At 45.3% G+C, this 15548-nt stretch overlaps 1 protein-coding gene across 1 annotated transcript; it reads right to left on the bottom strand.

Annotated features, from left to right (window-relative positions):
- Positions 1-1004: 1004 nt before the first annotated feature.
- On the bottom strand, positions 1005-1973 carry LOC120673521. The gene is made up of 2 exons (XM_039954381.1): positions 1687-1973; positions 1005-1382 (listed from the first exon to the last, which is right to left on the bottom strand). The coding sequence occupies exons 1-2, from the start codon at positions 1931-1933 to the stop codon at positions 1159-1161; spliced, it is 471 nt and encodes a 156-aa protein (XP_039810315.1). The 5' UTR covers positions 1934-1973; the 3' UTR covers positions 1005-1158.
- Positions 1974-15548: the final 13575 nt, after the last annotated feature.

Genomic DNA, 15548 nt, shown 5'->3' with positions numbered 1-15548 from the left:
ATGGTTGACAGCAGCAATAACCATTAAAGTAGTTTGCTCCTATGACAACGAGTCAACTGTGGTGCCAAACACGTTGACACAAAGTTATACGTTGTAAAGGAGAAAGTCTGGAATCATGATTGAAATGGATTGTGAGTTTAAATGACAGAAAGTGTTTGCGGATCCGCTTACTAAAGGATTGCCGCCCAGTGTGTACAGAAAATACATAGTCGACATGGGTTTATGGTACAGCCTATGTTTTCCGGATGATAAAGGGCCCAAAGTTAAAGTATCTATTTCAGAACCGAGAGGTGTATTGTAGCTGTTAAGTCCATCGGCTATTGACCGTGACGATGAGGCATGCTCATATGCACTAATCCGTTATAGAGTAGGTAGATAAAGAATCAAAAATGAAGAAAGTAAAGATTGAGATAAGTTAAAAGACGAGATGAGATCAAGGGGGAGAATGTTAGTGTTGATCTCTACCGTTTGGGCCCAACGGACCAAACGGGCCTTGACTCGCGCCCTGATTGGGGGCGCCCAGCCCGTGGAAGACTGGTGGGCTCCCGTCGCGTAGCACACATATAAAAGGAAGAGGTGGGGGTTAGGGTCACACGGTCCAAAGTTCGTCGCCCTGATCAACAGAAACCCTAGCTGATCGGGGGATGTGCTGAAGCGGCGGGAAGTTCCACCGGCGCCAGCTACTGCAACACGCCACCTTCGACTGCGCCATGCTACGCCACCGCTCCTGCGTACCTCGACGACGACGTGCCATGGAGGTCGCAGAGGTCACATAGAAAGTATGTCTAACCTATCGATCTACATCCTAATCGATCCAATAGTTCTAACATACAACACTTGGTTCATCAAAACTAAGCTGCTGAAAGTCTAAACGGACTTCATCTAATCAGCGCTGCCCAAAATCTACACTGACAAGTTCACAAATGGAAGGCAATGTCAAGCTAAAGCTATGGATAAAAGCTGAACATTGAACTATACAACTTCTGCATTTCAGGGAGATAGTTCATTTGTAACCGCTGAACACTCGCAAAAGCTAACGATTTGTCCAGTTCTTTGTAACCTGTCACTCTTGCAAAGCCTTCTGCATTCTCAAGCGGGGGATCCTGGCCTTTTTTTTTTTGAGAGCGAGCTCTTGGGACAGTCGGGTCTGCCTGAAACTCACCATGAACAGCGGAAGCACGCAAGTTCCCGCCGAGGTCTCCTAGATGACATGCCACACAGAATCCGGTAAGGCATCCGTGCCCGTGTGAAACAGTGTGCTGCTGGGCTGGGATTGGGATGACCCTGCTGGGATGATCTCTCTCCAGTCCAGTGCAAGCGCGCAGAACAGGAGGTGAGTACGAGATCTCCGATCAACTCTGCCTTGGGAAGAGATCCAACCACTGCGAATAAAAAACAAATCAAACAATTGAAAAGAAGTACGTAGCAATGATGATGTAATTTGCAAATCAGGAACATGCATTTGATCACCAATCAAGATTCAAGAACAAAGCTAGGTTTACAAAGAAGCCACCGAGCAGAACATGCATTCAAGAACATGCATTTGATCACCAATCAACAACATAACGACACGGTAGACCAGCAGAATTAAAGCATTTGATCACCAATCGGCCACAGAACATGATGTTACTATTGCGTTCGATCTAGGAAACTGAACAAGAAGGGCAGAATTAGCTAAGGAAACACCTCGGTCGTGCGCCAGGTGAGCAGGCATAATGGGCAAGTTCGTCCGCAGGTCGCCGCCGTCGGCCGCTGCCTCGACGTCTGCGGGCGCCGCGCCATACCATCCAAAAAGCCATTCCGCCCGAGATTTAATCCTCTCGAGGAATCCGAGGGTGCGCTCCTCGCGGTGCCGGCAGCGACGCACCGCGGTGATGGCGTAGAAGCTGCCGCAAGAGCCTTCGAACACCCGCCTCACGGCGTCCTCGTCCATGCCCCCATACAGCGTGGGGGAGAAGAGGAATCCATGGGTATCAACCTAATAGAAGGCTGTTAAATGAAGAAAGTCAAACTTCTACACTCTTCTCCACAATTCAAGGATAAAATATTTTTCATGAAGTTCTCTAGAATATCTAAATAAAATAAATTAAAAATATTTTTAGGACTAGATATTTTCATGGAAGAGTGTAGAATTTAGATCAAGAGCTATGATTTTGCCACATGTCAATAATCCAATAGCCTTGTAACCCTATAAATAGAGACCCCCATGCCATCCAGCCAAGACCATGGTAGATGAGAGCAAGGTAGATAGGTAGGTGAGAGTATGAGAGGGTGAGTTCTAGGTAGCCAATAAAGAGTGTCTTGTGTAATACTATTGTGTTGTAATAAAATAAGTGTTTTGTAAGTATTAGTCTCCCAGTTTTTAATTATTTAGTGTATAAGTTGTGATCTATCGTAGGTTGGCTCTGCCATCCGGGATCACATAAGGTCTGGGCTTCATCGAAGGAAGGCTCTGTCTCCCGGAAGCCAGCTTCATCTGTTGGTAGACTTTGCCACCCGGAACCGAGAAAGCGACTCTGCCGTCGAACGGACCATACACTAAGTAGCTAGAAATTGAAAAGACTAACCGACTCTAAAGTGAGTTGGTGTGTGTCTTAGGTGTAGATCCTCAGGTTAGTGGGTATTTGGGCCACCTCGATTCCTAACAAAGGCGAAGATGTGCGTCGGCGCCCCCTCGTCGTCGAGGACGACAGCGGACTTACGGAGGAAGTCGAGTAGCACCCTCCTGGCTCCGGGATCCTTGCAGTCGGCGATAGTTGTTCCGGCGGCGAAGGCCTCACTTACCTCAGGATAAGGGTTCTTGGGGTTGCTGAAGCCCTTCCTGTTCCCCAATCAAATCCAATCTTGAGAGGTTGTCCACTCTGCCAGAAGTCGAACCACTGGCGTGGCAGAGCGTAGGGGATCGTCTCCTCCATCGGGATGGCGGAGCGGTGGTAGGCCTTCCGGACGAGAGAGGAGGCGGAGGACTCGTCCATGTCGCCGAAGCAGGAGAGGCTTGGCTTCTTGGACCAGCCGAGCCGGGGATTCTTGTAATCTTGTTTTTTGCGCTGTGGAGAGGAGAGGAGGTAGACGGGAACGGAACGGGAGGGGAGAGGAGGCGGGGAAGGGTATTTGACTTGTCAAATTGCTCGGCTCAGTTCGGCCGCCCGGCTCAACTCAACCCGATCGGTCGCTTGGTGTCCGCAAACCGGGCAAACCCACACTCTCTTTTCTATGGCTTCGAACCGGACGGGGGAGAGGGCGGGAGGGGGCAGGAGGACTAGGCGGCCAGCAAGCAGAGGCGGTTCCCAATTGCATCAAATGCAATTCGTCCTCGGCGGCGACAGCCAGATGGGACCACCAGAAGGTCGCGCCTGTGCTCCACGGCCACCCGATCGCTGTTCGCTTTTGGTAGCGGCGCCACTGTGTCGGATCCGTTAGATTCGATTCAGTCTGATTTGTCTCCCCCGTCGAGGCCCTCGTCGCGGATCATGGCGCCGGAGCCGATGAGAGGAGGCGCTGTTGGAATATGAGGGCTTTCTAGCCAAATTATTCAATAATTCAATGGAAAAGAATTAAAGCTCACTACTAATGCTAGAGAGTCATGAGGATGTTAATATCATGTTGTAATTGAGGAGAGTGATGGCTGGGTAATAAATAGTGATTAAAATAGAGGATTGATTACCGGTTAATGGTGCAAATTAATGGCCATTGTTACACCTAGAGGTGTCCAGGTTCATCCCCCTTCCTCTAGGATCGCCTATAAAAGGAGACCAGCCCCTCTCATTCTAATACAACACTCTCAAGCTCTCAGGTACTCCGCTTAGGAGACCTCTCCCTTCTCCCTCAGCTGCTTTCTGCAATCCCCATCGCTAGCGCTGCGAGCACAGTTCTGGCGAGAGCAGGCCTCCGAAACATCTACAACGCTGAGATCCTGCTCGGGATAGCGGGGCAATCAGGTTTTTGGGGAGCGTCTTGACGCGACTGCTCGCTCCCTGATCGACTACTTCGTCTACTTCCCGGGGGCCGAACGAATGTTTACGTCCTCGACTTCCTGTTGGCTGAACGCATACGTCCTCTACTTCCTGGTGGTCGTACCTGTGTTCCCCAAGTGAACATCAAGATCGTCTCGACTATTTCCCGACGGCCATTTGCACTGCATCGACTAAGTTCGGCTACATCGAACAGCCCTGACCGACACAATGTCCAGTTATGGGAACGATGCACCCGGTGCCTCCGGCACTGGTCCCGCCTTGGGGTACACTCTAAACCAATTCTGGTTTATTATTTTGTTCATGTTTATTAGTGAGAATAACATGAACACGTGCACATATTTTATTAGCACAATATCACTTATTTATGCCATAAAATTTATAATAACATTTGGAATTAAAATATACTGAAAATTGCCAGTTCTCTAACAGGCGCCATCAGGAGGCGGAGGAGCGGGAGAGGGCGGCCCGGGAGTTTGGGTTCGACGTGGACATGCGCTACGGCCCTCACCCGCGCCCAGTATCTGCGCCACGCACGCCGCCAGCCCTCCTCGCACCCTGCACTGACGACCAGCCCTGCCTCCAGAGGTCCGCATCTAGACTCCAGATGGGCCCTCCCTCACTTCGCTTCCATGTTTCAGCACCGGCTTTTCTTAATGCGTTAAGCTTAAGCAGCAACCGCGTTCATCCGTTCACTAAAGAATGTTAGATTTGTTGTTTCAAGTTTATATCCCTCCCTATATATAGACATGTGCATTCACATTCCTTAAAAAAGAACCATGTGCATTCACATGGCTATGATTTTTCTCTACGCTAATACCATCAAATTTCTGTCTGATGGTATGAGCTGTGAATAAAATATGACCATACCTAAGAACCTTGCCTGAATATAGTTCTTCCTGTTGAGGAAGTTGTTTTTTTGTGAGACTTAGGTATCAGACTATTCATGTACGCCGGAAAGGAAAAAATAATGGAAAGTGTGTTAGTTCTCTTATCCTGAAATCTGTGAATAAACCAGCTTTGTCCTATGCATTTGCCCATTGCTTTTTAGTGAGAAAGCAAGAAGCAGCTTTGTCCTATGCATTTTGTAATTGGATGTCTGATTCCATGTTCCAGAAGGTTGTGGTGTCAGCTGCCACATGTATGCAAGAAGGTTTACCTTTGATATTCAGACCCTGTGGTTCTAACTCAGGTAACTCCATTAGTCAATAGTCATAATAAAGTTAAGGTGGTAGCCAGTCCTGTGGCTGTCAAAGTGACAACGTCACCATGTCAATCAAGAACAACACGTCGAATAAGCCTAATAAGAAGTGGATTACTCCTCTCGTAGTTGTCTAAGTAGCAGAAGCAGTTAGGATAGTGATGTGTTATGTAGTGATAGCAAATATTTGGTATTATGTTTAGGCTAACTGTAAAGTTGAGTGCTGTTCACTTTCACCTGATAATTTGGTTAGAATCGCTAGATGTTTCAATGGCTTTAACTAACTTGGGTAATTGGAGTTTGTATTATTACACCTATGTTTAAAAATCAATGATAGGTTTACACTAGATGCACCTGGATATAGTTTCAAATGTCAAATAGATTGTTCTGTAAAAATAAAACACGTATTCACTAGATTGTTTTTAACACGTGCGTGACTCACGTACACTTTACTATTGCATCAAATACTCCATAAAATTTATCAGATTGGGAGTCTCAAATCAGTGGGGCAAACAGGTGCTTTCTTGGGTGTGGTATAATACCTAGTGGATTTAAGGGAATGCCGTGCGATTATCTGCGTAGTTTGTTTCCGTTTTGCTTGTGTTGCATCAGTTTGCTGTTTGCCTAGTGAATGGCATTTCCAGCTGGGTTACGGTGAGCTCCCACAGAAGGTTTATGCTGCCTTCTCTGTCATTTGTTTCGCCAAGCAAAATTTGCCATCCCAGGTGGTAAAATACTGCTCTATTTGAGGCTGAGACTAGTTTATATATGGTTCACTATTTAGTGGTTGGGCAGGTAGCAAAGACCTCGGTTCATGGTTGCCATATTGTTTAAGTTTGTTATTTTCTACTGCTCCAGTTTATTGTAATACTGAATGACATTGACACTGTCTGCAAGGAAGTGTGTGGTCTTTGTTGGAGTAATGGGCTTGGCCCATTTATTCTAAAGCATTAAAAGAATTTAAAGCCCACTATTAATGCTAGGGAATCAATGTTTAATTCCGTACCGGGAATTGAGGAGGATCTCAACCGACTTAAAAGGTGGACTTCTTGTACACCACTTGTGAAGCCGGTAAGAGGAGGACGGTGAACCACACGCGCGCGCGCGCTCGCTCGCCTCGCCGGGCCGGGCCGGGCCGGGCCGGGGCCGGGGCCGTGGCCGGGGCGCGGCGCGGCGCGGCGCGGCGCGATGGCTATTTTGCCGTTGACAGCAATTAATCGTGCGATTAAACGTGCAATTAAATCTGTAATTAATGGCCATAACCGCATCACCTAAATGACTCTGATGGTGTCCAGGTTCAACGATCCTGAGCACCTGAGTCACTATATAAGGAGTGCCATTCCCCTCATCCATCCTGCACCAGAGCACTGAGGCAACTCGGCTCCTCTCTTCTCCCTCTCCAGTTGCAACAACTGAGTTCCCCAACGCTAATTTCTGCGCGCACAGAATTAGCGTGAGCAGGCCTCCGAAACCTTGCTCGCCTTGAGATCCTGCACGGGATAGGCGGGCAATCAGGTTTTTGGGTAACGCTTTAGCGTGACTGCTCAAAAATACTAAGGCTTTGCCCGATTGTACGACTACTTCCTGGTGGACGAGCCGAACGACTACGTCGACTACATTCTGGTGGCCGAACGACTACGTCGACTACATCTTGGTGACCGTTCGTGGGACTGCACTGCGAACTTCTTCCTGCACCGATTTAGTTCGACTACTTCGACTGAGGCCAACCGAGTAGATGTCTACTCCAGTTGGTAACAGCGCAGCCAATGCCTCCGGCAACGGCCCCGCTTTAGGGTACTCCCTGAAACTTTGGTTATTTATATTGTTTATGCTTATATGTGTGATAAGTATAAACATGTTTTACTCCTTAAAGTCATAGAAATATTGCTAGTTTATACATTTAATTTTGGAATTAAAATATACCGAAAATTGCCTAGATTTCTAACAATCCAAAAACCTGATTGTGTTAATAGGCTTTCGGTATCTAGCTTTGCTGCATCAATCAAACCATCACCTTTTGATGGTTCAAATTACAAACGTTGGCAAGAGCGGCTTATACTGTGGTTAACACTATCGAGAGTGATCCATGTGAAAGAGGGTAAGCCTGAACAATTCTCTCCAGAGGAAGGGAGTGCGTTCGATGAGGCTGATATCCTCTTTCGAGGCTTGATCATTAGTGTTCTCGGTGATAACCTGGTGGATTCTTATATCCGGCTGCCAACTGGCAAAGCTTTGTGGGATGCTCTTGATGCTTAATATGGAGTATCTGACGCCGGGAGTGAGTTGTATATCATGGAGCAGTTCCTTGAGTACAGGATGGTCGAAGACCGTTCTGTAGTGGAACAGGCTCATGAAATACATACTCTGGCAAAAGATCTCAAAAATTGCAGCAAAGAGTCCCCATGTGTGTTACCCAATAAGTTTGTGGCTGGAGGTATAATCTTTAAGCTGCCACCTTCTTGGAGGGACTTTGCTACTTCTCTAAAACATAAGAGACAGGAGTTCACAATAGATGGACTCATAGGGACTCTTGATGTTGAGGAGAAGGCGAGAGCAAAGGACATACGTGGGAAAGGAGTTGTTGGTGCTTCTGTAAGCATCTAGGCCCTCAAGGTATGTTTCGGTGATTAATGACAACCATTATTGTGACTAATGAGTTTGTGCAGCTTAATAGATCATTATCGCTCATTTGGTCATATGTCAAAAGAGGCCCCTCAATTTCATTATTCAAAAAGGCGATCTCGGTATTCAACTCAATTTTATGTCAAGACTAAGGATCTTTCTAGTCCTAAGTGTCATAAGGTTGAGAAGGACACTTAGGTTAGTATAGGTTTTATAGTTTTGTAGTGATCGCACTATTAAGAGGGGTTAAGGCTAAGTAACTTGAGCATGGACATGATCATTTGAAAATGGATGCACACTATGGTCACTCAGGTTTCTAGAAGTTCAAATAAGTGGTTCTCAAACTATATCTCAAGAATATTTGGATTTCATTCAAGACTCAAATCAGAAAAGACAAAATCAGAAAAAGTCTATACACCGGTTTAACCGACGCTCTCAATTTTCTATACGTCGGTTAAACGAAGTCAGCAGAGTCTGGACAAATTCAATACACCGGTTAAACCGACGTGTTTGAATTTAACGTCGGTGCATTGGTCCAGAGTTGGTTTTTCCAGGGAAATTCAAGTTCTATTCACCGGATTAACCGACGCTGTTTGAATCAAGACGTCGGTGCAATTGACCAGTGAGATGGTTTTTCATAGGAATTTAAAAGTTGTACTCACCGGTTAAACCGACGATAGGTTTGAGTTAACGTCGGTGCAGTTGTCCAGAGACTTGATTTTTCAGTGGTTCAGTGGACAACTACACTCACCGGTTAAACCGATGCTACGTCGGTTAATCTGCCCCAGTTGTAACGGCTAGTTTTCAGAAGAGGCAGTTTACATTCACCGGTTAAACCGACGATGACAATGGGGGGTACGTCGGATTAACCGGCGCTACGCAGTTTTCTGGCAGCTTTTCTCCAACGGCTCTATTTGTGTGAGCTGCCTATATATACCCCTCATCCAATGGGTCATTTCGCCCACTCTTGACACCAGGCAACATCCAAACACTCATACCATAGTCAAGAGCCACCTTGAGCTTCATCATTCACATACTTGTGCATTTAATCAATCAAGAAGCAAGATTAAGGACTTGAGTAGAGAGAAGCTAGTGTGCATCCGTTCTTGGTGATCGGTTCTTGCTCAAGTGAAGGCCTTAGCTTGTTACTCTTGGTGATTGGCATCACCTAGGCGATCTTGGTGATCGAGGTGTTTCTCGCGGAGCTTGCCAAGGATTGTGGGAGCCCGGAGAAGAAGATTGTACGTGGCTTGATCTCCACCACGCCGGGATGGTGAACGGAGACTCTTAGTGAGCGCCCTCGTCTCGGTGACTTGGGAGGTGACAATACTCTTTGTGAGTGTCACAACGTGGATTAGGGGTGTGTGCCAACACATCGATACCACGGGAAAAAAATCCGGTTGTCTCTTGTCCATTCCTTTTATTCAAGCATTTTCTTTCATGCAATTTACTCATGTGCTTGACTTAGAGATCATAACTTAGCTCTACCTTGCTAGGCTTTACTTTGTTTTAGCTCTCTTAGCTTGTGTTAGTAGCTTAGTTATCCGGTTGGTGAATTGGTGCCCTACTAGCATTGCATAGGATAAGGTTGCTTTACTTTGTTTTAGAATTTGAAAAAGGCCCAATTCACCCCCCCTCTTGGTCCATCGATCCTTACAATTGGTATCAGAGCCTCGTTGCTCATTTGGATCATTAGGCTTCACCGCCTAGAGCTATGGCCAAGATGGGTGGTTCGCCGCCTCACTTCGAGGGCAAGAACTTTGCCTATTGGAAAGTTCGCATGGCCGCATACCTTGATGCGATTGCCCCCGAAGTATGGTTGGCAACTAAGACCGGGTTCACCGGAACTCCCACCACCGAACAATTAAAATGGAATGCTAAGGCTAGAAATGCAATTTTCGAAGCCATTAGTGAGGAAGTCTTTGCTAGAGTTAATGGCATGGACTTAGCAAGTGATATATGGAAAGAACTAATTGAAATTCATGAAGGCTCCACAAAAGTCCGTGAACAAAAATATCACTTGTTTAGAGCTAAGTATGATTCTTTTAAAATGCTAGCTCATGAAAATTGCAATGATATGTACTCTCGCTTGAATGTCATTGTCAAGGACATTAATGCACTTGAAATATCCAAAATTGACAGTGCCTCCATCAATCGCAAGATTCTCATGCTCCTCCCGAAGCCCAAGTATAACATCATCAATGCTATGCTTCAAAAGGAGAATCTTGACACAATGGAAGTAGGAGAACTTGTGGGCGAAATTCGCGCTCATGAGATGAGTATCCTTGGTATGTCCGAAGAGCCAACTTCAAGCAAATCAATTGCTCTAAAGACCAAGGCAAACAAAGCCCGCAAGCTCAAGATGATCAAGCAAGATTCAAGCTCAAGCAATGAAGAAGATGATCATCATGAAAGCTCATCCGATGTTGAAGATGATGGAGAGCTTGCTCTTATGATGAGAAAGTTCACCCGCTTGAATGACAAGATCAACAAGAAGGGGTTCAACTTTGACTCTAAGAAGGGAATGTTCCGGCCAATGGATGTCAAGAACAAAATTTGCTACAATTGTGGAGAAAAAGGTCACATCCGTCCAAATTGCCCCAAGCCGGACAAAAGAAACAAGGATCACAAGAGCAAGCATCGCCATGATTCAAGCGATGATGAAGAAGAAGAAAGGAAGAACAAAAACAAGAGACTTGGGAAGAAAAAGAGCCATGACAAGAAGACCAAGCTCTTCCCAAAGAAGAAAGGGCACACCAAGAGAAGCTTCTTGGTGGAAAAACAAGAGTGGGTGACCGATGTCTCATCAAGCGAAGATTCAAGTGATGAAGAAGACATAGTCACCATCGCCCTCACAAATGAAGAACCATCACTACCTCCACCTCCAATGTGCCTCATGGCCAAAGGTAACTCTAAGGTATGTGAGAGTGAAGATGATAGTGATGATGAGCTTGACCCTAATGAGTTTGCTAACCTCATTAATGAGTATACATCCGTCATCAAGAGGGAAAAGGGCAAAGTCAAGATTCTTGAGAGCACTCGTGCAAAGTTAGAGCTTGCCCACTCCGATTTGCTTGGCAAGTACAATGACTTGCTCAAAAAGCACAATGAGTCACTTGTACTTGCTAAGCAAGTTGAAGAGAGCCACAAAAAGCTTAAACAAGAGCATAGGGAGTTGGCTCATAAGTATCAAGAACTTGAATTTGCCTATGAAGCAATTGACCCAAGTCTTGAAAACTTTGCTCATGAAACTATTGAGAAGGTCAATGCTTCTACTTCATGTGATGACCTACTCATTAATGCAAATGCTACTAATGCTTTGCCCAAGCTTGCACCTTCTAGGGAAAAGGAATTGATGGATCAAGTTGCAAGACTCAAGAGTAGTGTGGAGAAGCTCTCAAGAGGAGAATACATCCACAAGGAAATTCTCTTCAACAATGCACGTGACTATGGCAAGAGAGGTCTTGGTTCATTTCCGGAGCTAAATCAAGGCACTACTCCTTCTCCGGAGATCAAGATAAGCTTCATCAAGGAAGTTGGTTCATATTGCCAACATTGCCAAGTCACCGGGCACCACACTAGGGAGTGCACCTTACCATCACGTCCTCTTCCCACTTTACCCAAGAATTACTCTTCAATGTTTGAAAATAACCATTTTCTCTTGAGTAAAGTGAAGGGCAAGGTGAAGGCCAAATTCATTGGCAAACTCACTAAGGAGTCAAAGAAAAAGCTTCCCAAGCAACTTTGGGTCCCAAAAGCTCTTGTCACACATGTGCAAGGCCCAAAGCTTGTTTGGGTTCCTAAAACTCAAAAGTGAATTCTCATGTGTGTAGGTGAACTACAAAGCCGGTGGAAAACATTGGGTACTAGATAGCGGTTGCTCTCAACATATGACCGGCAATGATAGCATGTTCACCTCCCTTGAAGACCCCGGCGATCATGAACATGTCACCTATGGTGATAACTCAAGGGGAAATGTTTTAGGTTTGGGTAGAATAGCAATCTCTAAAGATTTATCTATCTCTAATGTCTTGTTTGTAGAAGCACTTAGTTTTAATCTCATTTCTATTGCTCAATTGTGTGATCTTGGACTAACATGTACCTTTGACAAGAATGGTGTTGTAGTAACTCTTGAAGAAGACAAGTCAATGGTATTCACAGGGTTTAGGCATGGCAACATCTATTTAGTGGATTTCTCTTCAAAGCAAACAAGCACCATGACATGCCTCTTCACCAAGTCTTCTCTTGGGTGGCTTTGGCATAGAAGAATTGCTCATATTGGCATGAGCAACCTCAAGAAAGCCCACAAGAGAGGGATGATCACCGGCTTGAAGGACGTCACCTTTGACAAGAACAAGCTATGTAAAGCATGTCAAGCCGGGAAGCAAGTTGCAACACATCATCCCATCAAGACGATGTTGTCTACCTCCAAGCCGCTCGAGCTACTACACATGGATCTCTTTGGTCCAACTACATACAAGAGCATTGGTGGTAACCTCTATTGCCTAGTAATCGTTGATGATTTTTCACGTTACACTTGGGTTATGTTTCTAGGCGATAAGGGTGAAACTCCGGAACTCTTCAAGACATTTGCAAGAAGAGCTCAAAGGGAGTACAACTCCCCAATTGTGAAGATCCGGAGTGACAACGGCACCGAGTTCAAGAACATGAAGATTGAAGAATGGTGCGATGAAGAGGGCATCAAGCATGAGTTTGCCGCCACCTACACGCCTCAACAAAATGGAGTGGTGGAAAGAAAGAACAAGACACTCATCACCCTAGCAAGAGCAATGTTGGATGATTATGGCACGTCCGAGAAGTTTTGGGCGGAAGCAATCAACACGGCGTGTCATGCATCCAACCGAGTGTATCCTCACCGACTTCTCAAGAAAACTCCATATGAGCTCATCACCGGGAAGAAACCAAATATATCCTACTTTCGAGTCTTTGGTTGCAAATGCTTCATCTATAAGAAGAAAAGGCTCGGTAAGTTTGAAAGTAGATGTGATGAAGGTTTCCTTCTTGGTTATGCATCAAACTCCAAAGCATATAGAGTATTCAATCAAACCTCCGGGTTAGTTGAAGAAACATGTGATGTGGAGTTTGATGAATCTAATGGCTCCCAAGAGGAGGTTGTTGGCTATGAAAATGTAGGTGATGAAGAGATTGATGAAGCTTTGAAGAATATGTCCATTGGGGATATCAAGCCAGAAGAGGTGCATAAAGGCAATGATCAAGGGGGAGGACATTCCTCAACTACACCAAGCACCTCCACGGCGCCCCAAATGGATGAAGATCAAGAAAAAGATGATACGCAACCTCAAGAAGATGTGCCAACGCCAACACCCCAAGTCCAAGAACAAGAAGAGCAAAGTGTTCCACCACAAGCACAAGTCACACATGATCCACCCCAACAAGCATCCACGCAAGTACCGCTAGTGAAGCATGGTCGCATCTCCAAGGATCATCCAATTGGTCAAATCATTGGTAGTCCATCAAAGGGAGTAAGAACTCGCTCTAAACATGCTTCATTTTGCGAATATCACTCGTTTGTTTCTTGTATTGAACCCACTAGCATAGAGGAAGCGCTTGAGGACTCAGATTGGGTGATGGCCATGCAAGATGAGTTGAACAACTTCACCCGCAATGAAGTTTGGGTCCTCGAAGCTCCTCCGAAAGACAAGAACATCATCGGCACCAAGTGGGTCTTTCGAAACAAGCAAGATGAACATGGGGTGGTGATACGCAACAAAGCAAGACTTGTGGCAAAAGGGTTTTCTCAAGTCGAAGGTTTGGATTTTGGTGAAACTTTTGCTCCGGTCGCAAGACTTGAAGCTATCCGTATCCTTCTTGCTTACTCTTCACATCATAACATTAAGTTGTATCAAATGGATGTGAAAAGTGCATTCTTAAATGGCGTTATTAACGAACTTGTTTATGTTGAGCAACCTCCCAGGTTTGAAGATCCGAGGAATCCTAACCATGTTTATAGGTTGCACAAGGCACTCTATGGGCTCAAACAAGCTCCAAGGGCTTGGTATGAGAGGCTTCGTGACTTCCTAATCATGCAAGGCTTCAAGATCGGGAGGGTGGACACCACGTTGTTCACAAAAGACGTCAACGGGGATCTTTTCATTTGTCAAATTTATGTTGACGATATTATCTTTGGCTCAACTAATGATTTACTAAGCCATGAGTTTGCTACCATGATGTCTAGGGAATTCGAGATGTCCATGATTGGCGAATTGACCTTCTTCCTTGGTTTTCAAGTCAAACAAATGAAGGAAGGGACATTCATCCATCAAGAAAAGTATACTAAAGATATCTTGAAGAATTTCAAGATGGATGAGTGCAAGCCAATCAAGACACCCATGGCAACCAATGGGCATCTCGACTTGGATGTGGACGGTAAACCGGTTGATCAATCCCTCTATCGTTCTATGATAGGGTCTTTGCTTTACCTTACCGCATCTAGGCCCGATATAATGTTTAGTGTGTGCTTGTGTGCCCGCTTTCAAGCTAACCCAAAGGAGTCACACCTTTCGGCTGTGAATAGGATCCTTCAGTATCTCAAGCACACTCCTAGCATAGGCTTGTGGTACCCCAAAGGCGCTAGTTTAGATCTCTTGGGATACTCGGATTCGGATTTTGCCGGAAGCCGTGTGGATCGCAAGAGTACCTCCGGGGGTTGCCACTTGCTTGGGCGTTCTCTAGTTTCTTGGTCAAGTAAGAAGCAAAATTCCGTGGCCTTGTCCACCGCGGAAGCGGAATATATAGCGGCCGGTGCATGTTGTGCCCAAATCCTATATATGAAGCAAACCCTTTTGGACTTTGGTGTGAAACTAGATAGGATCCCACTCCTTTGTGACAATGAAAGTGCCGTAAAAATTGCCAAGAATCCGGTTCAACACTCTCGCACAAAGCACATTGATATTCGCCATCACTTCTTGCGTGATCACGAAGCCAAGGGGGACATTTCCCTTCAAGGTGTGAGATCCGAGGAGCAATTGGCGGATATATTCACAAAACCTTTAGACGAGAGTACCTTTGTTAGGCTAAGGAATGAGCTTAATGTGTTAGATGCGGCAAACGTCATGTAAGTTGCCATGTCATATAGAAAAATGCATACATATAGGACACTTGTCTAACCATGGTAAGATAGTGATGAGCAAGGGTTTAGCTAGAGGTGGTGGTCCACTTGTTTTCCTCTAGGCTTGTAGAAAGGCTCATCATGAAGAAGCTTCCCGTGGGTTCAAACTTGACAAGTAGATCTTAATTTCTTGTTATGCATTTCTTGTCATATAGATGTGCACTTCATGTTTACTATACTTTCGCATGTGGTTGTAGTTTGCATCATCATTGCATGCGTAAGGGTCACAAAGGAGATCACTTGATGAAAATGAGACTTGTTTCATATACAAGATCTTAATTCATGAAAAGTGAAAAGAGCAAAGTATTTAGGTGCGTTATTGCCTAGTGAGCAATGTCATGATGAGTTTGAAGCTTTCTATCTTCAATATTCCTATGACATGGCTCATACATGTCATTTGGCGCGTTGTTTCTCTTGCGGCTTTTCCTTGTGTTTGAAAAGAAATTTATTTAAGCAAGTGTGCTATCCTATTTATTTTGAGGGGTAAAGTCACCTATGCAAGTCCATTAACTTGAGTTTATTTGAATCTTATAAGTTTATTGGACTTAGCATAGAAGAGTGAGCTGAGAGAGGGTTTTCGGGTTCACCGGTTAAACCGACGTTC

This window comes from Panicum virgatum, chromosome 5N, assembly GCF_016808335.1.
Source record: "Panicum virgatum strain AP13 chromosome 5N, P.virgatum_v5, whole genome shotgun sequence".
Lineage (NCBI taxonomy): Eukaryota > Viridiplantae > Streptophyta > Magnoliopsida > Poales > Poaceae > Panicum > Panicum virgatum.
Note: the sequence above shows the minus strand (reverse complement) of the source record. Positions and strands in the feature narration are given on the sequence as shown.